Source organism: Dysidea avara, chromosome 6 (genome assembly GCF_963678975.1).
Source record: "Dysidea avara chromosome 6, odDysAvar1.4, whole genome shotgun sequence".
In the NCBI taxonomy this organism is placed as follows: domain Eukaryota; kingdom Metazoa; phylum Porifera; class Demospongiae; order Dictyoceratida; family Dysideidae; genus Dysidea; species Dysidea avara.
Window position 1 is genome coordinate 37,785,002 of NC_089277.1, and position 27,431 is coordinate 37,812,432.

Sequence of the window (27,431 nt, forward strand, 5' to 3'; positions counted from 1 at the left end):
TTACTAATTATGATAATTATAATGTGTCAAAATATAATAATTACATACAGTGTACACATTATTGTGCGTTTGTTGCAGACTGTAGATGCTGAGGTGCAATGAGACGTAAGGTAAGATCTTTCATTGTGTTAAATTTCAATACATAAGAATGGCCTATGGGATTATCAACTATCCGAGTAGAACGATTTCTCCTCGAGTAATGGCTCTGAGTTGGCAATCTTTCTCTGCAATTAAACAACAAATAATGTGTAGAAACACAGATGTGTTTTTATTTTATTTTATTCATTAATACTTTACAGGACTGTAAATATCAACACAAAATTAAACTTAAGAGCGTAACTAATAAATTACAGACCTGAGGTCTACCAGTGTCTTGCACTGATAGCCATAATTAATTACCTACAAATTACAATTAGCTATAATATATCTACAAATAATAATTACAAGGGGTAGCTACAAAGAGTATAAGTTAAAGAGTAAAATAGTTTGTAGGAGCTTGAGTGTTTAAACATTTGGAGCAGGGGCAACGAAAGTAAAAAGTACATACTGCTTCAAAATTGTTAACAAAATGATTCCAAAAATAATTCTTGAGTTTGAATTTGATAGTTTGGAGGGTTTGGGATAGGTCAATTAGTGGTAAGCTGTTCCAAAATCATGGGATATGTGGTAAAAGTAGGAATTCATTACATTGTTTTAGATGCTGTCATGTCCTTGAGTTTGTATCCTGCTGATCTTGTTGTAATACCCATTCCTGTATACATCTGGCCAAATTTTAAGTGACCATGAAATTGGTTCATGAATTGCACATAGGAAAATCTTTTTGTAACATTGCAAACAGGAAGTACAGGCTTTCCCCATAAATTGTTACTGCTGAAAAGCTGAGCCAAAACCATATTAAAATTCAAACTGGGGATAATAGAATAAAAGTTGTCCACAGTGGGATCTCCATTATCCAAAACACCTATGTGTCAGTTCAATCACAAATACAATGTGTTCAGTTAAGTGGAGTAGTCTGGATAAATTCATTTTACAAAGCTGTGTTCAACTAATCTAATAAAGCATACACTACTTGACACACAGTAGTTGTCAAAATACTCTAACAGAGTAGTCATTCGTGCTGTTTGGATAATCAAGAGTCTGAGTACCTACTGTATTATAGTAAACCATGCACTACATATTTCACAATTTGCTTGCTCTTATCTCAGAAGGCTAAATTTTCAGTGGGATCTACCACCAGATCCCTCTAGAGATACAGTAGAGTGTGCTACACATGCTGAATAATGTGCAAGTTGTATTAATTATTGACCACATTTCTTAGCAACCTCCCCACCCCCCCATTTTAAAACTTTAGATATTGTCTTGTTAGCACTCCCCTTGTAACTTAAAACCTAGCTATACAATAACCATCAAAATTAATGATAATAATCACTTTATTGCAGATCGTCATTGCATGACAGAGCAATAGTAATAACAACCAACCTGTTATTCAACCTTGTTTTCACTTTAACAAGAGTTTTCTGTGTAATAAGTCCAAACAATATTATTAGTGGTAAGAAATAAAATGGGATCAAGACTGCAGCATGTTCACTGATCTGGTCCACATTACCACACTGGTCAATACTGAAGGAATGATCACTATCAAACACTGCAGTTGTCTGTAACAAACTGGATCATAGACTAGTTAATACTTGAATAGTTATTACCTTGAAATGATCAGTTGATGTGATCATCACCATAAGCAAAATATCTCCCAATAAAACAACCTCTAATATATTAGTCCACAATCCTTGGTATGGTTGAATATACATGTATATTGCCACACTAATCATCACCAGTAACATCACTGGAATCTACACAATACCAATAAAGTACAGTGATGTTAACAATAATGTACCATACTAAGTTTCCAGGAAATGCTGTAATCAAAATGATGAACAATAATCTTCTTATTAATTCAGTTGGTGCCCACCAGTTATACTGATCAACAAAAGGCTCTTGTAGTAGTTTCTCCAATGAGGCAGTCCATAGCTTTAATCTTAAGCAACTTTTGATCTTCTACATAATCAAGTCAAAACAATACTACATAGTTAAGAGCTTTACAGCAATATCTTATAAGAGGTACAATAATTGTATATTCAGTTTATAATTCACAGTTAGTTTGGACGTTTTCATGGAGGAAACGTTTTGTGTGACAATGTAACTTGCAGAATGCCTCCTTGTATTTAGAAAACAAAATCATTTTCAGCATGCATTTGTGGTTTGTGTAATCTGTTGGCTACGGCTCTCTTAGGGCCACATCACAGCTTCAGAGTTTAGAATCTAATGTATGATAGTCACAAATTGTAAATGGGATATGTTTTGAATTGCATGGGATGACTGTTCCATTAAAGTATCTCAAATATTTTTGTTTGAGGATGAGGAAAGGTAGGGGGAGAGGGGAAGTGTGTCGTGTATCCCTGTGCACTAGTGTTGTAATTCGTAAGTACGTGCATTGCTATTGTATTACACACTGTTTCTGTACAGCTTAGTTTAAGCACAAACATAACTATTGTATCACTGATATATATATATATATAAAGCACATAAAAATCCTTATTTACAACTTCATAGTTTGCTACACTGCTTCTCCGAACACTGTGACTGCTTTATTAGAGTAATTGCTCTATTAGAGTATCTTTCTACAGTATATTTGCAATTTATAATCAGAAAATCGCAAGCCTCCCCCCCGCGGTTGTTATGCCTATGATTAATGATGTAGCAGAGCTTTGCATATAATACTAGCACACAAACTTTACCTTCATTTTTCCCAGTACAACCACCACCAGAGCTATTATTAGTAGTGTACACACAATCAGGACTAATATGGCAAATGTTGCTAGACCAGCATGACCTTCTGAGAAGCACTTCACTGTACCATCTACAAACCATCTCTATATGAGACACATATACTATACTCATGTCACATATTGTACATCACATTCTTACAATAGATCTGTGTCCATCACTATCCCTTAGTATGGGACAGTTCAGTATAGACACTGAAGTGTTCACTACATCAGTGAACAATAGTAATATCAGGAGCCACACTCCACTCCAGCATACTGAAATATTAGGAAACCTCCTGCAACAGCAATTAGTCATTACAGTACAATAATACACAAAAGAAACTTAAATTCAAAATTGTGAGTGGGGACCGTATAGAAATAAACGAGTAATGAAAAATGGAGGTCATCTACCCTTGCAGCTATATACTAGTGCACATTTCTACTTCAGCCATTTAGCTTGTCAAGAGTGTTTGTGTAGCCTAAAGTACAGAATGAATAAACACTAGCAGGTGCGGTAAATCTATCTTATTTTCACTACCTTTCATGTCTAAAATTTACTTTATATTTGTTTATTTGTGGCAACACAAGGTAAACCAGCTAGTGCATACTGCATTTAAATATAAAATAGGAGGGCACCAGACTTATTACTAATACATCCATCGCAAAAAAAAAAATTAAAATTGACAAGCAACATGGTCATTTTGGTTCAATTTCAGTTGTGTTCTGACAATTACAAGGGTAGAATTTGAAAGATTCAAAAGCAGACATATACGTACTTCCTATAAATAGTATGACGAATGATACAGTAGGGATTGGGCAAGAGAGATAGACTTCAAAAATGGAGGAAGATCACAATTGAAGTCCAGACATGAGATTACAGGGCAGTGTTGGCTTCTTAGTGGCTGATATGCAGCAAAATCAACAGAAAAAATGTTAAAAGACGTCTGTTAAAACCACGTTTGAGTAGTACTGAGGGTCAAGACTAGTAGTAAAATCCACCAGTGGTATTAGTTTTAATTTTGTCTGATGTGCAATTTGGACTAGTTTTGTAAAATCTGGTCACAACTTTGCTCGTCCAACTGCTTAGATGTTCTATCTTATTTGGCGGGAAACTGTACAAACCTGGAAGTAGCCTAAGTTAATAGATTGATGCATCTCTTGTGTAAAATTTCACATGCTTACTTGTTATCCATGGCAAGTTAGGCTGACTTGAATTCTTCAAAACCATTTATCTCGAAACTTTTAATGTGCGATTTGTAACGTTTTTCCAAAATCCAGAGATGTGTGTGTGTGTGTGTGTGTGTGTGTGTGTGTGTGTGTGTGTGTGTGTGTGTGTGTGTGTGTGTGTGTGTGTGTGTGTGTGTGTGTGTGTGTGTGTGTGAGTGTATGTTTAAATGGGCGAGGACCTGGTGGCCTTGGGGTAGCAGTCCACCCAACTGTAACATCATAGGGTACCTGTTAACCGGTGAATCAAATGCCAACTGTTCATGTCTAGCGGGTAAAGGTCCAGGTGGGACTTTAAATACCCACACATTCACCTGTGAGAAATGACACAACTTCCTGTGGGTTGTACTGACTCATAGCACTTGAGTAGCATACAGATGTCTCAGTGCTGGCAGGCATGACCGTGCTCAAAGGCTTTGTATACTGTATGTACAGAGTATATGTGTGCATGTAGATGTTGTACTGTGAGTGTGTGTGTGTGTGTGTGTGTGTGTGTGTGCGTGTGTGTGTGTGAGAGAGAGAGTGTAAATGTGAGTGTGTGTGTATATGTGGCATGTGTGTTGTGTATGTGCGTGTCTGTAAATTATACAATGTTCACCTCTGAATAAGGTAGATAATGCAATAAATGATAGAGAACAACAGAACTGGAATATATCGGAGACTATAGGATACTAGTGCAGTCATTCCAGGATAGATACAAAAGTCATAAGGGAAGTAGAGACTGGCAGCACTGCTAATGTAGTGGAGCTATAGGAAATACAACAGTACAAATATTACCCATTAACTAGCTAGTCACTTACATATGGTTGAACAGCACTGAATGTAACTGGAAAGTAGTGTGCAATATATGGAGTCACCTATGGGGTATATTGATAGTAAAATACGTACACACTATACATGCATTATAATAATATTTTTGATTTACCTGTATGTAGAACAATATTGGATATAGCCAACTGAAAATGGTTACAGATGATAGTAGGATTACTGTAATCACAATGATATCCACAAGAACTATATATACAAAAACACATATAAAAACTATTTAGTCAGATACTGCGGAATTGGATACAGTAGTAGGGAACATGAAGGTTTGTACCCTGTATTGACTAGAAACCATGCTCACATACAATCTTGCTAGTCACCATCTTCTCCATACCATTATTTTAGGCATTAAATTTCTGTATCAATAATTTCCTTAGAGACATGGATTTAGTAACCATAATTGAATCACTTGTATTTTGTAAAGGGATTAGATGACTGCAGTTATAATGGTTGGTTAACAGAGGCACAGAGCATCATTCAAAGCAGAAAATAGTGCATGGCCACCACACCTTTTAATCATCGACGTAGATGCAAGTTTGCTACTGAAAACAAGACTTGGTGACCTGCAGCTGTGACAAAAGCTTGATCTTTTTTACACAAATATCATAACAAAAATAGTGTTCCAATTGTCGTGATCTCGACAGGAATTGCCCCGATCAAGCCTGTTATCTATATCTTCTTATCTATTGCCAGCATATATTTCTTCTCTTATTCTTACACACACTGTCATACACTCTGATTCTCCCCTACTAACAATACAATTCTGCTTTTATACTAGTTACTGTTTACAAAGAATATTCTAGAATAAGCTGACTAAGTACAAAGTAAAAAATTACGCTATGTACTGTTCTGCTGAGTCATTGCTGACATGTGCAGGGAATGATTGTTCATGTTGTTGGGCCTGATCATTCACATCAGTTATGCCAGTAGGCAAGTTATTTCGCATATCCGGACACCAATATTAACTTCATAATTTAGTCAGTAATGAAGCAACTAATACAAAAAAGTTCCTATAATGAGAGAAAATGGACCACAAATCTATAAATGACTCCATTGCTATTCAGTATTGGGCCTGTGGTCTGATTTTGTCTGAACATAAGCAAAATTAATTTCAACACAAAAATATGCATGGAAATAAATGGGAGTTTGTAAACAGTGGAATGGACTACTGGAAAGGTGTAACGAAATTTTTAAAAGTTATCGTTTTTTAAATACAAATAAGTACAACTTCCCCCTTAAGTAAGGATTTCCTTGAAGTCAGCTCTTTTAGCATACTTCATGTCATCATGCATAGACAAAGTTTACCAATGTAATGTACTGTAAAGTTAGTTATGGACTGTAAACTCAGTTATGAACATGCACAATTGCAGTTTGTTGGGAATACCAAGAAGACACCTGACCTAATTATTGTTCCTTTAATTTTTTTTTACTGCGTTACTATAAATTCGGTTTGTATCTGATTTGTAAACACTCCACCCTCGGGCCTGTGACCCTCAGGTGTCGTGTTTACAAATCCGATACAAACGTCATGGATGTGTTACAACTATTACTTGTAAACTGTATAATGAAGTATCATGTAAGCATTAACAATAAGAATTATGTCAGAAAAAAAATTAAGTCAAAGTTTGTTGTGATTACAAACTGAACTATAGTCCTTACGTGTTCACCTGAGCCCCCACCAAATACAGTAATATTAAAGAAGTGAACATGCCATCACTCCCAATGGTTTTGTACTGGAACAAGCATGTTTTCATGTTGTAAACATATTTGCATGCCTGAATCGTCCATACTAAATGTATGGGATATTTTTAAAGCCTCATAACTCATTTGTTCTTGCCCGTATCAAAACGCTTTTTTGATTAACAGTTCTGGTGTTTAAAGGGTTTCACAGTGCGGGTAGTTGGAAAAGGCGGATACGGTCGGATGCGGACACGAACGCGGACACAGACATTTTCAAAAAGCATTTTTACATTTATATAACAGTTATTTTTCATACCTAACGCTGTTTTTACAGCAGTCTGCCCAGGCCATAGCACTTATCCATTTATAAGCACACATGCGAAGGACTAGACCAGCACTCCACAGCATGCCAAAGACCATAATATAGTGTTGTACACATGCTCTAAAGTCTAATACAGAGTTATATAGTTGTAGAGATTAGCTTGTATGCCCCATGTGACTTACAGTAGTTTAGCAGGCCAAATCCACAATCTTACCCCTTTTAGTATAAGGCGCAGGCGCTTATACCAAGTGTGGAGGGTTTCAAGGACCTGGCCTACGAGATTAGGTTGGGACATGCTAGATTAATCTCTATGACTCTGAATTAGATTTCTAGAGCATGTATTATGGTCTTTAGAGTGCTAGTGTATCATTCGCACATGCGCCTATATATGGATAAGTGCTATGACAAGATAGACTCCTGGGTCTGGAAGCGAATGCTGCTGTAAAAACAGCGTTAGGTATGAAAAATAACTGTTATATAAATGTAAAAATGCTTTTTGAAAATCTCTGTGTCCTTGTCCGACCGTATCCTCCTTTTCCAACTACCCTCACAGCGCTACAAAATGTTTGGACATGTAACAAGAGATATTAACAAAAAATGAGGACTCAGGTGAACGCGAACAGACTATACGTACACAGTTATAAATTTTAAGTTTTCAAACAAGTGATAAATAAAGTATTGAGTCATAAGTTATACAAATGTTGTGGTAAGGAGAAGTATGCTAAAAGAGCTGACTCAAGGGGAATTCTATTTATGTGCTTACTTAAGAGGGATGAGTTGTACTTATTTGGATGTAAAAAATGATATTGAACTTTAAAAAAATCCATTCCACCATTCCAGTACTCCATTCCACTGTTTACACACTCCCTTTTACAAATACTACCTGTATTTATTTATTACTGGAGAGTGAACACAGATGTCAGAGCCTGTATGAGGTGTTTGCCACTAGCCTAGGAGCCTAAGCGAAAATCTTTGAGTAAAGTATCCTAAAGCGAAGTGGGACTATCTTGTAAGTGTTTACAACGAGCCTTTTCCACAATTGCAATTTAAAAATCGTTGTGGCAATGACACATTGCACACTGAACTGAACCTTTGTTAAGACAGTTAGTTTCAGACAAGTTTTAAAGTATTGAGTCATAAGTCATACTAGTGTTTTGGTAAGGAGAAGTACGCTAAAAGAGCTGACTTCAATGGGAATCCTATTTATTTGCTTACTTAACAGGGAGGAGTTGTACTTATTTGGATGTACAAAATTATATTGAACTTTTATGCTCTTAAATTTCAAGGTAATGGAATCACATGTTTGTGTTCTATAACAGTTTTTGCAAAGTGTGTACAACGGAAAATCTGGTCCCCCGTAGATCCCTTAAGCAGAGAAAATGAAACTTTGGCCACCCATAGCTTGTGAATTGCTGGAGCAAATTCAATCAAATTTGTTGTGTGGACTATTTTACCTGGCAGACCACTATAATTCAAAAATGGTGTGCTTTGGAGAGGGGACATTGAAGTTATTGATGCGTGAAAATCATGCTTTATATCTTCTTGTCAATGTAAACATGGTGTGGTGCACTGGCTTTAATGGCTGTACAACATACCGTGTGTCTTGATGGTGGACTAACCTAAACCAAAGATGAGAGCAATACTACCATGTCCACAGGATACACACTTGTTAAGTAGAACACTAACTCCTTTATCACCATGACACTTGCCACACAAGTAACCTATATATATGTAACAGTGTACATGTGACCGAATTTTGGAAAACCGTCGATATACTCACAATAGTACTTTTGCAATAAAATGCATTTAAAAACTATGGGTAAAAAATGCAAACTCCAGAAAAAAAAATATACACAAGTTTTTATTACCTCACTGGTGGGTGAATTAAGCCCCCAATGGATAAATCTTGGGCATCACTGTGTTTGCCTGTTCATAGGGAGTACAAAAATCTTAGTTTCATCTCCATACACGAAAGGATTTCAAAGTTACAGACATTTGTTTACATTGCATTGACGAAAGAATTTACAGACGATCATTTGTCAGTAAATTTGCCTTCCTTCTCGAACACAGAAGCATTCCTGGGGCAAACTCTATACCTTGGTGGATGCACAAATTCATGGCGAACACAATGAGCAAAGATTCAATTCTGTACTCCATTGTACCAGTAAGTTATGATGGTTTATGTAAGCACCTGTAGATTCTTTTCTCGATAGCTTCTGTACATATCAATTTATTTGCTCGTCCGTCTGTCTAGTGCTGTATTTCCAACGTTGCTTAACTTATAAAGGTGAAACTTAGCTAGTCCATTCCTCTGTCCCTGTAGAAAACAAAGAACAAGTAAAATGCATTTTGAAAATTGTGCGGATATCGACGGTTTTCTAAAATTAGGTCACATATTATGTTTATATAAATGGCATATCAAATATTAACACTCACTAGTTACCTTGTCTATCACAGACACACTGGAGATCATCATTATCATAATAATATACACTGTTACATATATTACCACCATCATCCTCCCTACTACACTGACAGTAACCAGGTGGACACTGGTAATACTCCATCATCCCATTCAGTGACTCCCCAGTGTTGATATTGGTAGCCCATAATCCTTGCTAAACAACATCGAATCATAATGTATTCTTATTCAACACACTATCTACTATATTATGTGACCCACTGAGCAAAAACCTGACCGTTTTTGCTCATTCCTCGAATTCCATTTTATCGCATCTCTGTAATCTTTAGTAACAAAAGAGTTTACAGCCTAAGTTTTAGCCTTTTATGATGAATGGTCTTGGAGTTATAGCGCTTGACAGTTGGAACAGTGATAAACTCTATTTGTACAGCAACAATATGGGAAATAAATTACATGCGCTTACATAATTGATCATACTGTAACTCACAATTGAAAAGCTACAAAGATAGGACTTGGCTCAATCTGTGCACCATGAACTGGCAAATCAATCAAGGTATTATATATAGTGCTTTCCTTGTACTCCTCCTTGTTGACAAAGAAGAAAGCCATTCCAACTAAGAAATGACGATGGTGAACATTGTTTTTACTGCATCGTATATAAACGCCCATAACTCACGTATCCTTTGCTGTGTGAACACGAAACAAAACGTTTCTTACTATCCATAAACAGGCAAATGCAGTGGTGTATAGGTTGTATTAATTTGAGCTTAATTGCAGTGTATATAAATGCGATTAAAACGTGCGTAAAATTTTCATGTAGCACGCATATTTTTTACCCAGTGTATTTTTAATAGAGTAATATAATTTTGCGAAAATGGCCGGTTTTCGCTCAGTGGGTCACATATTATGTGATTGCATGCATTAAAGAATCTTCCACATAATATATGCAATTTTCTGAACATACTAAGTTTGTCATATAAATATTAAATTTTGCTGCAGCACATAAACCTAATTTGAAGTAAATAAGTTACAGACCACAAAGGATACTGCTCGCGTATGGAAAATCCATTTCACAATCTGGTAATATATTTGAGCAAACACGTACCTGGAGTATCAATCTATCCTCATCTGGTATGCAGTCAACAATGTTCTCATCTTTATTATTGTTACACTGACACGCATACCCGCCACTCATATCACTTGATAGTACATTACCAGCAGGACAAGGAGTGATTGTTAAGTTGAAATATGAGGTTTGATTCTAAAATTGGACCAAATGCATAATATTATATATTGGAACTTGTATAGGTAAGACAAGCAGTACTAGGATTCTTCAGTGGATCATTCCTGAGGAGTGTTTCCACTGAACAATCCTAGTAGTGCATGTCTTAGTTATTTAGACAATGGGTAATTTTGTTACTAACCCATAAAGTATGCAATTTGTTTGTCAAAATTTGTGGCTAGGTTCTTACCCAGTAAGACACCTGTGTACAGGTCTCTTACTGGAATAAAAACCTTGTATACTTTGCAAATATGTACCAAAGCATTCTTTGAATGCCATTGTCTAAGGAAGGTTGCAATTGTACATATAGTTGTGCACCTCTTGTCAGTAAAATTCTTCTTGAGGGTTGCATACAATGGTCTTGTACTGTTTTTCTAGATGTCCCGTAGCCCACTTTGTAGCTACCTCAATACCCATGTTGGCTAAAGAAACGTTAAGTTGTATTCTTATTCAATAGTCTCGTGTACATAGTACAGACCCCACATATGCTTTAAAAAATTTAAATCCCCCAATTATTCTTTCAAACAATTCTTACTGAACTGGAGTGATTCGATCCTAAAGTACAGAAAAGTACATATTCTGCAACATCTCAGCATTGTTTGCTGTACTCTTGCTTCGATGTTGCACAGATTTTGTTTTAAATTTGAGTAGCTGCTCCCAATTAGCTATCGTTCTGAGCGTTATTCCATTCCTTGGATATGATTCAGTGTCTTCTTAAAGCATGCTATGTATACAGTTAATTGGCAAGGACTTTAATTAGCAAATTGAATAAATTAGTGGTGCATCTATAAATTAAACTCCTTCCAAAAGTACAAAAATAGGCAACCTAATCAAATCACCAATAAACCACATACTTCATTCATTTGGTATCCACATAAGTATCAGCCACGTCTAACTAAGTCATGCTACGGATGTGCTAATCACAACACGCATACTAAATAGCTAGGCTCTATACAATATGTCTACTACAGAAGATAATTCACTCGTGCATTACTGGGTAGAATCCACACTTAAAAGTTTAGCTGGTTTTGACAATAAAATAGATAACTCTATAATTCAGCCAGTATTAGATGATTAGCATTTGTGAGTGTGTGTGTGTGCGTGTGTGTGTGCGTCCATGTGTGCAGTGGCGAATACAAGGGAGTTGCAATGGTTTCAGCTGAAACCCCCTCTGTAATAGTGTCCATGCCCCAATTTATTTACGATTCGTGTGAATGATAGAATCACAAGATTTATAGTGTATTATATTTGGGACTTTTTCTACTGGCTAAATTTCATACTATTACCATTGAAATCACTGAAAATGCCATTACAGCGTTTAAGCGTGCTAAGCGCCTCTAAAAAGAATTATCATTGATATAAGTGCAAGTGCTGTTTTGCTTCAAAACATTCTGCAAAAGCCTGGATTGGTAAGATTCAACTGTGAAACAATGTTGTGGAGTCATGTTTTTTACTGATACAGTTTACTAGATCTACGTAGCTAGCTATAGGCCACTGAGCTATCAAGTTACCAGCTGGAGAGTTTGGTCGGGATAACAGTCATTGTGAACCTGAAACCCCCTCTGAAAATTTCTAGATCCGCCACTGGTATGTGTGTGTGTGTGTGCATGTGCGTGCGTGCGTGTGTGTGTAGAATACATACATATAACCACAATAAAATACTTACTGGCACCAGAAATATTATAACAGCAATAAGAAACATTTCATTCACAATTGCATCCGTAATTTCACCAGATGTTCCTCTAATAGTGAAGCTAACATAATAATTTAGCTGTGATGGATACAGTGCATTAGCTGTGGGACTGAATGAGAAGTAAACGTCCTACATAATCAAATACATAGCAGTTGATACTAGCATATATAGAGCTATTCTTACAGTATTGTTTTCTTCACTACTTCTTCTTATCAGCTCAGCTATTGCAAATGCGGTATGATTGTGTGGGTCTAGTGGTGTCATTACTAACAAAACCTTCTCACCTGGGTAAGCATATACCTAACGGACAAGGCACAACATTCACCACTATATACATCATCATTGCAATGATAAACTAACAGAACTATTATGCAATATAATTTTAAAAGATGCTGTCAGAATTGGTGCTCCTTGATTATTCATGACATCATCCCTATTTCTGATAAATGGTAAAAGCTCTGCTATATTTGTGCGGTTTAGTGATACAGGAAACCAGGAACACTGCCCTAGTTCAGAAGCAAATAAATTTTGTCCACCAAGAGCTTTGTTACCCATAAAGTTGATAGATGTCTGTGAAATAACATAAATAAAACATGCTCAAACTTACAACATACTCACGCACATCATTTGGTTCTAGTGTGGTAAGATCTGTAGTTGGGTCTGAGTACTGCAGGAAGCAGCGTGAGTTGCGGTAATTTCTACTAAACACTACTGGAGGTAGATACTCAGTTACAGCCACAGCAGCAGCACCGACGCTACAAAGTATTGTATTCAGACTACAAACTATATGTACCAATTACCTATTACCTGCCAGTGTTGTTAATGAAGTACAGATGTGTACCATTTTGAATCCTCATCTGACTGAATGAGGTGAGATACAATGCACCACCTACGTCTACCCTGGCAGTATTATTAAAAAATCTGACACTTCCATCAAATTGAACTTTTCCAGCAGCTGCCTATAATACGTATGTACATAGACATATAAGAGGGATAATTACATGAATTATTTTTAAGAGACTATCTTTTAAAGATTTGTTTTCTACTAATTTTGCAAAAGTATTTCTGAAGTGTATACAGGGCTTGTACATTTTGAGCATAGATATTGTATAGTGCTACTTTTGCTAGTAGCAAAAGCAATCTAAGCTGCTTTTGCTACTAAGTAACAGCAAGTAGCTACAGTAGTAGCTACAGCAATCTGTGCTGCTTTTGAAGTATACTATACTGTTGTAGCAAAGACAGCACAGATTTGATGTTTGGATATAATTATGGTAATGTTCACCATTCCACTTCATTTTCAGCTATGTTTCACATGTTAATATACAGTGTTAAAAAAGAAGAATAGTATGAGAAGTGACCCTGCAGTCAATCCAGCCACTGCAGAGATTACGACTGAATGCATACCCGAACTATGTAATAGTTAGACTTCAGACCACAGGGGTCTAAGTAATTTAGTAACCCAATGGCCCTGTGTCGTGGCGCCTGAGCGCAGCGAAGGCGCTACTACAGGGCCTGAGGGTTACTAAATTACTTAGACCCCTGTGGTCTGAAGTCTAAGTTATTTAGACCCTTTATGTAGTTGTTGTACCTTAACATTGTTGTCAGCTGCTTGTGACAGAGAAATGTAGCGTTCATTAGTAGAAACAAGCCATTACTCCACCCGTAACAACAGTTACGGGTTTTTCAGGTGGCGATGCGTTGCCAACGCTACCAGTCGGGTGTACGTAATAAACATGAAAAGGGTCTAAGTAAACATGAAAGGGTCTAAGTAAACATGAAAAGGGTCTAAGTAACTTAGACACCTCCAAAATCCACCAAATTCACCACAAAAAGGGTCTAACAATTATTAAAACATGAAGCTACCACTTCGCTTCAGTTTCACTGCTATGTTCCACCGAAGAACAGTACAAGAAGTGTCTGTGCAGTCAATCCAGAAAAATTATTGAAGCCACACAGCATTACTGTCAATGTAATATAACACTTACACAGGAGAGGAGGGAACAAAGGAGGACAAAGATGCATGCATATATGTGATGCTGTGTTAATAGTTGGAAATACATAATATTAATAGCTGAAACTATGATTATGTGATGTGATATTTATCTTGTACTTAATGAATAGGTTTTTTTTGTCATCACATATACTGCAATAGGGCAATGAAGTTTGGCAGGTACTGCTAATTGTATGATATGTGGTACAGCTGACATACTTACTCGAACAGCTGATCCTCCAGTATTGTTTTTAAATGTGACATTACCAAATCTTGCATTATAGAATGCAAGATTGATAGCAGCAGCATCAGCACCATAGTTGCTATCAAACATACTGTAAGGATGACAACATGTGTTTAACTTATCTGTCAATGATTGCACTTACCAGTCTAAAAATGTTATTGGAGTATAACGGCTTCTGTCATCAAAGAAGTTATATGATACGATGTCAACAGTGCCAGCATAAACTGTAGCTGAATTGTTGGTGAAATTACAATGTTCGAATATCACAGAATTATTAGGAATTCTGTTATAAAAATAAACATTTGCCACACCAGCAATTCTAGCAGTGTTTTCCACAAATCTGCAACCAACTAATAAAGCATTAACAAATATATCGTCACTTTGTCCAACTAATATCACATAAGTAAAAGCCCCAGCAACTAAAGCTCGATTGTTGGTGAACACTAGGTTCTCAAACATGTAGTTTTGGTGATTATGTGCCTCTGCTATTACACAGTATAATCCTCCACCCCAAATACTAGCCTCATTGTTGACAAATACTGAATTGTTTACAATACAATTTACTGTATTGGAAGTATTAAAAACAATTGCTAGTCCTCCACCTCGGCCGCCAAATATGTTCTTTAAGAAAAACCGATTAATTGAAAGTCTCAAAGGAACAGTTGATATTGCAGAATTATTAGTAAAGTTACATCTGTTAACACTGATATCAATATTGGCTTTTATTTCACTGCTGTATGAAATAGATAGTCCTCCACTGCTTGGCTGGAATGGCGTATCAATATCACTACCATCAGAAGTGTTGTTGTGAAATGAACAATTGCTCACTATCACATTTGGTGAATTAAAAATGTTCACAGCTCCAAATTTACTTTGTCTGTAATACAAATGGACACACAATTAAAAAATAATAATTTCATGTACATTCTCATGTCCATGCTGGCAATTAATATTATAGTTTTTAAACCATGTGAGCTCCCTAGAAATGTATGCCTGACCTACAGATGCATATTCGTAATATGTTCACAAAAGTATGCATGTACAGTGGAACCTCCATTATCCAGACCTCTATTATCCGGGCACCTCCATTGACCAGGAACCTCCATAGTCCGGACAGCCTAAATTGGTCATGTGGCTTGTAGTTTATTGACCCTAATGAAGTTTGGTTTAGATGAAAGCACAAGGAGGGAGCCTAAAGGTTGCTGTTTACCTGTTTGGTGGCTTGTTTAATAACTACCAACCGTTGGTTGCTAGGTGATAACGCATTTTTATAGCCCAGGGGAGTGACCACGAATGCTCTGTAGTGACTTCCCTCTGCCCACTAAACTGCATAGCACTATCTGATAACAATAATAGCAATATTGTTTTTTAAATTAGTCACTTTAGCATAATAGCATGTTATTCTTAGTTATGGACATTTCTGAGATACAGACAGTAGTATGTACCAGACCGCCCGGATAAGAAAGGTTCCACTGTATATACACGTACCTGTATATATACAACTGTATGCATCTTGAAAGGTGAGCATGACAATTGCAATAAAACTTACTAACAGTATAGTTGCCAAACACTAGGTATGTGAGACAAGTGGCTTATTACAGAATACAGAAGCCTAACTAGCAAATGGAATATTATATACACCTACAGCAGGTAACGAGAATTAATCTGCAAAAGTAGTTTCAGTTTAGTGAGAATCTCCGCCAAATATGTTCTTTAAGAAAAACCGATTAATTGAAAGTCTCAAAGGAACAGTTGATATTGCAGAATTATTAGTAAAGTTACATCTGTTAACACTGATATCAATATTGGTTTTAATGGATGTTAACACTGATATCAATAACACTGATATCAATATTGATATCACTGTTAACACTGATATCAATATTGGTTTTAGTAAAGTTACATCTGTTAACACTGATATCAATATTGGCTTTCATCTAAACCAAAATTCAAACCAATATTGAAACCAATATTGGTTTCAATATTGGTTTGAATTTTGGTTTAGATGAAGGCACAAGGAGGGAGCCTAAAGGTTGCTGTTTACCTGTTTGGTGGCTTGTTTAATAACTACCAGTTGGTTGCTAGGTGATAACGCATTTTTACAGCCCAGGGGAGTGACCACGAATGCTCTGTAGTGACTTCCCTCTGCCCACTAAACTGCATAGCACTATCTGATAGCAATACAGTGGATCCTCACTAATCCGAACTCCAGTAATCCGAACGCTCGATAATCCGAACAGTGCAAATGACTGTTCTATTAGAGTATTTTGCAACAAGTGTATGTTCTATTAGAGTAATTGAACTAGGTTCTGTATTATAATCACTGGGTTCACTAATCCAAACAAATTCACTAATCTGAACAAAGTTTTGTCAATTTGAGAACAGAGCTGTTCGGATTAGTGAGGATCCACTGTAATAGCAATATTGTTTTATAAAAAAATGGCACTTTAGCATAATAGCATGTTATTCTTAGTTATGGACATTTCTGAGATACAGACAGTAGTATGTACCAGACCGCCCGGATAAGAGAGGCTCCACTGTATATACACGTACCTGTATATATATATATATACAACTGTATGCATCTTGAAAGGTGAGCATGACAATTGCAATAAAACTTACTAACAGTAGTTGCCAAACACTAGGTATGTGAGACAAGTGGCTTATAAATACAGAAGCCTAACTAGCAAATGGAATATTATATACACCTACAGCAGGTAATGAGAATTAATCTGCAAAAGTATTAGTGAGAAACTGAAACAGGAATCATGCATTTGGTTAGTAGCATTATTCATTGCTTAATGGTTTCAAACAGTCTGGCTTCATGAATTGTCACTCTTAGTGATGCTGATATAATAATCTAATCCAAAACAGCCAAGCTGTAAAAAAACAGTGCGGCCCTCAAAAAGGCTATGATGAAAAAAGATATGAAATCCAAGGTGGCGGCCAAGAAATGGCTGTGATGGTAGGTTAATGGTAAAAATTTTAATAACGACAATTCAGGTGAATTTTTGTGCCAAGACCAAGCGGCACAAAAATTCACCTGAATTGTTGTTATTAAAATTTTTACCATTAACCTACCATCACAGCCATTTCTTGGCCACCACCTTGGATTTCATATCTTTTTTCACCATAGCCTTTTTGAGGGCCGCACTGTTTTTTTACAGCTTGGCTGTTTTGGATTAGATTTCATTTCTTTTGTATTTGTATACCCCAAAGCCGGCCTATGGCTGGCTTTGGGACTTTTTTAACCTGTCTTTTTTTCTTTACTACAGGAAGAAGAAAAGATGAAGCAAACGTACTTTCTGATTTTATCAGTAAATGTACAAATTATATTTAAATAATACATTTATTTATTACAGAACTCTCCATGGTGGTTACTTTGTAACTGAACACTCTACAAGGCAACTTCTTCTAGCTGCTCTCTCTACAGGGTGAATTGTTTGTAGCTGAACGATCTACAAGGTAACTTCTTCTAGCTGATCTCTCTACAGGGTGATTTGTTTGTAGCTGAACTATCTACGAGGTAACTTCTTCTAGCTGATCTCTATACAGGGTGGTTTGTTTGTAGCTGAATTCTGTGCAGGTGATTGTTTGCAGCTGACAGAATGGTTTCTTTGTAGCTGAACTCTCTACAAGGTAATTTCTTCTATTGATCTCTCTACAGGGCGATTGTTTGTAGCTGAACTCTCTACATGGTAGTTTCTTTGTAGCTGAACTCTACAAGGTGATTTCTTCCAGCTGAACTATCTCTTTCCATAGTTGCATGAACTCCCTACGAGGTAACTTCTTCTAGCTGATCTTTCTACAAGGTGATTTGTTTGTAGCTGAACTCTTTAAAAGTTAGCTGATCTCTCCACAGGGAGATTTGTTTGTAGCTGAACTCTCTACAGGTGATTTGTTTGCAGCTGAACTCTCTACATGATGGTTTCTTTATAGCTGAACTCTAACTTCTTCTAGCTGATCTTTCTACAGGGTGATTTGTTTGTAGCTGAACTCTTTACAAGTTAGCTGATCTCTCTACAGGGAGATTTGTTTGCAGCTGAACTCTCTACATGATGGTTTCTTTGTAGCTGAACTCTCCATAAGGTAACTTCTTCTAGCTGATCTCTCTACAGGGAGATTTCTTTGTAGCTGAACTCTCTACAGGTGATTTGTTTGCAGCTGAACTCTCTACAGGTGATTTTTTTGCAGCTGAACTCTCTACATGATGGTTCTTTGTAGCTGAACTCTCTATAAGGTAACTTCTTCTAGCAGATCTTTCTACAGGGAGATTTGTTTGTAGCTGAACTCTCTACAAGTAATTTGTTTGCAGCTGAACTCTCTACATGATGGTTTCTTTGTAGCTGAACTCTCTACAGGTAATTTGTTTGCAGCTGAACTCTCTACAGGTGATTTGTTTGCAGCTGAACTTTCTACATGATGGTTCTTTGTAGCTGAACTCTCTATAAGGTGACTTCTTCTAGCTGATCTTTCTACAGGGAGATTTGTTTGTAGCTGAACTCTCTACAGGTGATTTGTTTGCAGCTGAACTCTCTACATGATGTTTTCTTTGTAGCTGAACTCTCCACAAGGTAACTTCTTCTAGCTGGTCTTTCTACAGGGAGATTTGTTTGTAGCTGAACTCTCTACAGGTGATTTCTTTGCAGCTGAACTCTCTACATGATGGTTTCTTTGTAGCTGAACTCTCTACAAGGTGACTTCTTCTAGCTGATCTTTCTACAGGGAGATTTGTTTGTAGCTGAACTCTCTACAAGTAATTTGTTTGCAGCTGAACTCTCTACATGATGGTTTCTTTGTAGCTGAACTCTCTACAGGTAATTTGTTTGCAGCTGAACTCTCTACAGGTGATTTGTTTGCAGCTGAACTTTCTACATGATGGTTCTTTGTAGCTGAACTCTCTACAAGGTAATTTCTTCTATTGATCTCTCTACAGGGCGATTGTTTGTAGCTGAACTCTCTACATGGTAGTTTCTTTGTAGCTGAACTCTACAAGGTGATTTCTTCTAGCTGAACCGTCTCTTTCCATAGTTGCATGAACTCCCTACGAGGTAACTTCTTCTAGCTGATCTCTCTACAGGGTAACTTATTTGTAGCTGATCTTTATACAGGTCACTTGTTTGTAGCTGATCTCTTGAATTCTCTTCAGGGTGACTGCTCTATTAGGATGACTGCTCTATTAGAGTATCTCGATCTCGCACCTGCTGCACCAAGTTGGATTTCGTGTTATAACTCCGTGGCTTTAAGTCTGATTCTTCTACACCATTGAAGAGCCTTTCTAAGATGATTACTCCATCTATACAGCGATTTTCAAAGCATTACCCCAAGCGGTTTATCTGGTAGGCGTGGCAAGTAGTAGGTTTTATTAGCTAATCTCGATTGCATAATTGTTACACACTGTTGCTTTTTTCGTTGTATCTTCCTGGTTTTAGCTCGATTTCTTTCAAACCACAAAAGGTTTGAGGTTCAATAGTTAACCTATTCACCCACCGATTTTCAGCTTCTTCCCATACGCGGTTTACCCTGTAGGCGTGACAACATATTGGTGTTATTTTTCTTGCATAATCGCTCATAACTCTTTTCCTGTTTATCGTATTCCAGCCAAAGTTGGTACAGAGATGCGCCTTTATACCCCCCTTCAGTGTGCCAAATTTTAAGGCAATCGGATATTGCGTTCGAGTTTTATAGCAGTTTTTGTAAGTGTGCGAAAAGAGGAAGAAAAATAAGAAGAAAAAAAACCCGAAGAAACTAAGCCAATTTTTGAAGTCGCATATCTCGGGAACGCTTGAAGCGATTTCGCTCAAATTTGGAATGTGGAGTGCTGAAGGTGGAGGGAGTATCCACAGCAAAAATCGTCTTGTTTCATCAAGGCAGCACAGAGCTACGGAGGTGCGAAAATTGCGTTTCTTTCTTCCTGTCAATATACTCACGGATGTTACGCGCCGGCTTCTTGGGCCGCAAGACACACTACCGTGTGTCTTGATACTTTTATTAAATTTGACACAATTTTAACTTTGACCAACCATTGCCACAAAAATCATTACCTACAGAATACATAACAGGACTTTGCAATGCATTATAAGTTGTGTACGTATGTTCCATCCCACCTAGAAGCAGAGATTTTTATTGTTAATTTTAGGAGGTATAAGATTTTGCCATCACAATTAACACAGTGTTCAACTGCAGTCAAACTCCTCTGGACACCTACATATACCATGCATTTGGTGGTTGCTGTCTCTTTTTATGTGAACAATTTTAAATACCTGGAGTAAGTGTTATGTATTAACAGAATCTGACTAGTAAGTGTTGGAGCATTTTCCATAGAACATTCAGTTAAACATGCAGACTAATGAGTACTTTAAATGAACTACTGAAAACTATATAAAACAAAGTAATAAGAACTTAGGGTAAACTTTGGCAAACTGCACCATAACATAGGAATGCCGTAAAATTGTCTGCTTGCTTGCTAGGTCTAGGTCATCCCTGTATAGGATTTATAGCTGCTAAAGTGTCAACAGTCTACACCTACGTAGCCACATTTCTTCAAAAAGTTAAAAGCCAAATTGTAAACAATGGGTATCACATGCAGAACTTCTCATTATCTGCTTATCCTCACTAGTATTTTCAATAGAGGCGAGGCTCTTATACCAGTAGGAGCACAACTGAGATTAGGATAAAAAGATTGAGAATCCACTTGAATTATCTTACTTTTGATCCTGCTATATTAAAAAAATAAATATTTCTTGCCAAGGAAAGTCCGCTGCAAACAAACATTTGCCAAATTAATGTTGTACACTTACCTATTATGTGAAGCAGGGGAGTCAGCAGTGGCTACTGTCACCATCCCAAGCATTCTTCACCTCCCACAAGCTATTAATTGTGGTGGTAGTTTGGTAAATGTGCGGGGTCTCGGCTGCCTTGTAGGATAAAAGTTCCAACTCTATTTTTACGGCCAAACATGAATGGGCCCTTTTCTTGGTTATAAGGCAACAGGTACTTGGGTAAGATGGGAATTCGGCGTCAGGAGTCATTTTCGTTTTCCTCCGAATTCCCCATACTCAAGCCTTTACGTAGCCTATTATATCTCTGGCAGTCATCCTAGGGGAGACCCCAATACTATCACATTCCTTCTATCAGGAATGGAGGTGCTGCGTTGCAGCCAGAGCTGGTGGTGCTGGTGCTCTGTTTGAATTGGCGCAGGATGAGTTGCACGTCTACATTTGACAACAGGGCGCCAGAATGTAGTTGCAACCATCTGGCCGAGATGGGGTCAACAGTTGCCGTCAAAGTGGCAGTGTGTTGGTGCACCCATGTAAAGGGGACAGCAAATGCTAGACGGAGTAGCAGTGTGCTGGTATGTCCCCCTCGGTGCGAAGTACTGGCACTTGCTTTGTGAAGATGCCAGCAGGCGCTCGCGAACCAGATGGCGGTGATATCACCACAGTTGAATGGTAGTAATGCCACTGAGGTCAGTTGTACTTGATGTGGGCTGATACAGCCATATGTCTATCTGTATTGGTTAAAAAAAATAAAGTAAAGTGACAAACAATTACAATGGGCTATGTTTCCAGCTGGTATGTGTGAACCACGCATACACCAAGTCAGGACCATAACCAGTATAGCAGGTCCATATACGATATATCATGGCTGTATAGAATTTGATTGGTCAGTATACAAATGTCAGGTAAGACTACAGGTCTTTTATTGGGAGATGTGCTCCGGGTGTGTACCCGTTAAATACACTACTGAAAATGCGGTGTACCACTGAGACTTGCTGTGTTTTGGTTGATACGGTTGTTGTACACCAATGCAATGTACCATAAGTCATGCAGTGAGGCCAAGCCAGAGAAGTGGAGGGAGGGGAGTGCATGGGTAACGCTCTCACGCAGCTGTTCACTGGTTGCGTGGTACTGACTAGGCATGCACGTTTACTCTAATTGATGCCCTATTCTCTTTTTAATGCTACCTAACTCCTGCCAGGGCAGAGGTCTGGTGTTTCGTTCCCCCCATTAACTACGTTTAAAGGTATTTTTTTAAACTATATTTAATGTTGTACACTTACCTATTATGTGAAGCAGGGGAGTCAGCAGTGGCTACTGTCACCATCCCAAGCATTCTTCACCTCCCACAAGCTATTGATTGTGGTGGTAGTTTGGTAAATGTACGGGGTCTCGGCTGCCTTGTAGGATAAAAGTTCCAACTCTATTTTTACGGCCAAACATGAATGGGCCCTTTTCTTGGTTATAAGGCAACAGGTACTTGGGTAAGATGGGAATTCGGCGTCAGGAGTCATTTCCGTTTTCCTCCGAATTCCCCATACTCAAGCCACAGAAAGGGGGACCACTGAAGGATGGTGGAACCTTTCACCCAAGTGGTCTGTTGTAGTACTTAGGGGGACTGTTGCAGTACTTAGGGGGAGGGGGCTAGGTAATATAAATATATATGAGACATGCTTAACCTGTGTTCTGTTGAATCAATTATCCTACAAGTTTGTAAATGTACTAAACTGATAGAGTCAATACATTGAACATATATTATGTGCAATATTGTAACTAGAGAGCAACTGTTCCTGCAATTGCTTCTCTTATAGACTACTGACCAATTTCTTCGATAGCTAAAAAATAAATATTTCTTGCCAAGGAAAGTCCGCTGCAAACAAACATTTGCCAAATAATAAAATTAATTGTTTTGTGAAGAAGTTTTATAAAACAATTGTTTTCAATGGCGCATGTTTTGTGATCAATTTTAGTTACTAGACGGTAGTTCAGTTGTTAGACAAGGTAATGCTACACATGCAGTAGGTAAACCAGGAAACAAACCATAAATGGTATTGTACTATACCCATAGTGCAGTATATGTGAATATTGTTACCATATCTGTTTACAGGAAAAATGCACAGGTAAGCCATATCAACATATTATCAATGAATACTAGTAACAGATCAACATGCTACCTGTATCAATGAATACTAGTAATGGATACACTATATACAATAATATTATAGTGACCGGATTTGTGAAAAGGGGTCTTCCACACACATCCAATTCTATGTATTTGGAAGACCATAACGTAGTGATACAGAAACATATTAACCTGAAGGTTTAGCTATCTACTAAGCCATGTTGGTGCTTACTACCAACCAAATGTCAAGTTTATAAACTATTCCAATGTGAAGTTAAGAGTCAACAAAGCTGATAAATTAGATGTGTGTGGAGACCCTTTTTGTAAATCCAGTCACAGTTATAACATACAATACTTAGTAATTGATCTATCTGGTTTGCAATACTATGCATAACAAGTGATCAGCAAATCATGCGAGAGTGACTGCCATAACATTAAATTCCTGTAGCATTAGGCAGGGTTGTTGTAATATTAAAAGCTGGGTTCAACTGTGTAACTATAGTACCGACTTAGAAACTGATTTATAAAATCAGTTAGTGAGTGAAAAGTACGCACAAATAGACAACTTTCACTTTCACTGTTTTACATTTTCCACAATATTGTGATACAAAAAAAAGTGCATTTAATGGTGATGGTACATAACTACTTATGATGTATGTTAACAGTACGTTGTTTGCGTAATGTACCTAGGTGTTTAGAGTCCGGCCATCGATGGCACAAAACTAAACATCCATAGGGATGCATGGTTACTGTATACTTAGGTGTCTGGGTATCAGGTCAGGCTACTGACCTTGAATAAGTAACACGATGTGACCTGAATCGGAGGCACAAACTTGTTTGACATTCAAAAGGAGTCTGCTAAAATTAGCATACATACAGTCAAATAAGGTATTTGTGACCTAGTCTGGGAAAACCGGTCTTATCGCTTACTTAAAGTATCAAGAAATGCTGGTTTTAAGTATTCTATTTGTTGTAGCTCACCAATGGTTGAAGCTACGTACGTGTACCTAATATTTAGATTTTTTTCACTAATTCTTTACCTTCCAAACATCAACTGTACAAGTAGTACTAAGTTTCTCACCATTTTAGAGTTTGTTGATTGTATCAGGGGAGCTCCACAAGGGGTGGGTGGTGGAAGGAAAGAGGCTGTTTAAAAAATTAAAGAGAAGGTGTAGGGAGGAATTAGGCCAAGATATGAGCCATTCAGGTCTCAAACTGAAAGTACAACACTATGGAGCTGTACAGCCACACATGGTCATCCCCAGAACTTCACTAGGGTCCCAGACCACTCATACGGATTGCTACTGTGCTTGGGAAATGCAGCCAGCAAAAGCACACCACTCAAGTCTTGCTGATTTTGATTGTAAAATTTAATATTTTACGTATTCATGTAGCTTTGTGTTCTTGGTGAAAAATCAAATCTGCTGCCATGGGGTTTTCCAAGACCCAGTCACATTTTAACCCAAGGACAGCTGTGGAACATATTTGATTGAAAATGTTGGCATCGTCATACCCATCACTGATAGTAACTAGTGTCTTTATCCATGATTAAGGGAATGTGTACAAAACTGGCACATTTGTTTAGTTACAGCTATTATAGCAGTGCCCACAACTCTACCCTACAATTTCATTAGATTATAATAGTTAGCTGAGAAATCAACCAGTCTTTATAAACTTTTTAGTAATTAGTTACCTTTTTGCATAGCCGCATAACTGACTTCTAACATTTCCACTAAAAAGTGTGGTTCAATACTCTCCTAATTCTCTTTAACATTGATATGAATCACACTTGTAGTAGGATTCAACCATAGGCATAATCATGCACTTGGTGCTTATTACTTTAATTCGGTCACTAAATACATGGACAATAATACTGCACTTTTCCCACATACATAGATCATCTCTGTACTTACAATAATGTTTTTGGTATAGTTACTCACTTGTGACCAAATTTTTGATAATTGTCAATCTTTATACACATATAGCAGTGAATCACCAAGAATAGATAGCCATACCAACTGCACACATTACACATTTGTACCACACCCAGCCACTGACCTACCCTGGCTGCTTTTCACAAGTGGATTTCTAGAGCCATGTGCCAGCCACTGGGAATGCTCTGGCACCTTGATTTGCCACTGAACTCAACTAGAGACATGGACAACCTTGGATATTTTCTATATAAATCTCTTTCATTTTTACAGTAGGTGGTCTTAAGAGCTCCATATTATGGCTGGAGACATCATGTAACCCACTCAACCATTTTCAGCTCATATATCAATTGCCCACCCACCACACCTTTGGTGACATGCTTGTGTTACAGATACCATCATGATAAGGGTGCTCAAAATCATGGTTATTTCAATTGTTATGGATTAAAGTGAGATAAACACTATAGTTGAATGGTGATAATTTAAAACTTGTAGCTTTTGATCCAAATTGTTTTAAATCGCATATCTCACAATCTATTCTTGATGTGTATAGATGGACAGCTTTCCCAAACTAGATCATGTTTATTCTACAAACATTTTTTCCCTATATACAATCTCTATAGTGTAGCAACCATTCTATAAATGCAGGGCAAATTGCTTTAGTATAATTTTATGTGACCGACCGGCTAGGCAAAAACTGATCACTTTTGCACATTCTTTGAATGTCAGTTAAGTGCTTTTCTGTTATCTAGGAGTGAACAGCGAAAGTTTCAGCCACCTGTGATGAATAATATAGTGATTTCCTGTACTCCTCCATGTGGGCAAACAAAAATGCTATTCCAATAATGACAATACACTTTGTTTCTACTGCACCGTAAATAAACACCCATAACTTACATGCCTCAAAGACTCTCCAGGAACAGGCACATCCAATGGTGTATAGGTTTTATTGATTTGGGTTTTGTTTCAGTGCAAAGTGATTAAAGCGTGTGTAAGTTTTTTTAAAAACATGTGTTTTTACCATCGATGTATTAAAATTTTACGAAAATGGCCAGTTATAAAAACAGCCGCTTTTTGCTCAGCCAGTCACGTAATAGCTACTAGCACTATGGTCTTGCTTATAACATCATACCAAAAACTAAGCCACTTATAATCTATGTCAATATCTAGGTATTGATACACACACCCTTGCTATAATTAAACCAGATCACACACACAATCACTTACTGGAACACACAATTCTGGATCACCACAGTGTTCACTTCCTCCACATATATTGGACGAAGACATTTAGTAAACACTAGTCCATCAAATACAACCATTGAGGCATGTAATAGTCGTCTACTTTGCAGATACTCCGATATGTTTGCCGGGGTATCATTCACACAGTTTATGATGACTGCACTATCCTCTACCATGACTTTTAAGATGTCATTTTCCTTCAAGTCAATTCCATGTACAAACTTCGTTATATTTAGTTGATAAGTATTAGCAGTAAGTGACAGATGAATTGTCCTCGGTACTTGTTCGTCTCGTCTTTGTAACGTGATGTTATCTAACAAGAGATCTAGCTGCGATTGATTGCACACACGATACACTGCACAAGACGATGAGGTGAAACTGGCAGAGAAGACGACCATATAACAAAATAACCAATGCTCCATAGCGAGTGATTCAATTTGCTACTAACTCGTGTCACTAGGATTTCTTTGTGCGATAGTCGAGGACGATTAGTTTCGCGTGGCCAGACCCACTCTGGTCCTACATATAAGTACATAAAAACATGTTAAATTCCTTATCATATACGGGGAAACTTTATGTAAAGTACACCATATATATTACGGGGTAATTTTACGTAAGCAATACCCTTTATACTACGGAGAAATTGTACGTAAGCTTCACCGCACGTACCGTGTTTTTCAGGTTTCTGGCGAAAATCAAAGCATTAACGTGATCAAACACGTGATCCGTGCTTCGAACTAGCAAGGCTTACATAATTTGCAGCATACTAGCAATACTTGAACATGTACAATGATCGGCAAAAGGTGCGAATATTCACTTTAAATGCCTTGCAAGTTCGAGATATTTGAAT

The 27,431-nt window shown here is 37.4% G+C and overlaps 1 protein-coding gene across 1 annotated transcript; it reads right to left on the reverse strand.

The window, feature by feature from the left end:
• On the reverse strand, positions 1-27,347 carry LOC136258672 (uncharacterized). Its single transcript, XM_066052014.1, has 21 exons — positions 27,251-27,347; positions 26,567-27,100; positions 14,650-15,384; positions 14,487-14,598; positions 13,081-13,232; positions 12,896-13,028; positions 12,634-12,843; positions 12,457-12,573; positions 12,247-12,402; positions 10,404-10,559; positions 9,320-9,494; positions 8,496-8,597; positions 4,975-5,063; positions 4,850-4,906; positions 4,648-4,796; positions 2,986-3,121; positions 2,796-2,930; positions 1,900-2,055; positions 1,704-1,850; positions 1,480-1,655; positions 1-224 (listed from the first exon to the last, which is right to left on the reverse strand). Exons 2-21 carry the CDS (start codon positions 27,001-27,003, stop codon positions 59-61), a joined length of 3,696 nt encoding a protein of 1,231 aa, XP_065908086.1. The 5' UTR covers positions 27,004-27,100; positions 27,251-27,347; the 3' UTR covers positions 1-58.
• Between the last annotated feature and the right edge of the window lie 84 nt (positions 27,348-27,431).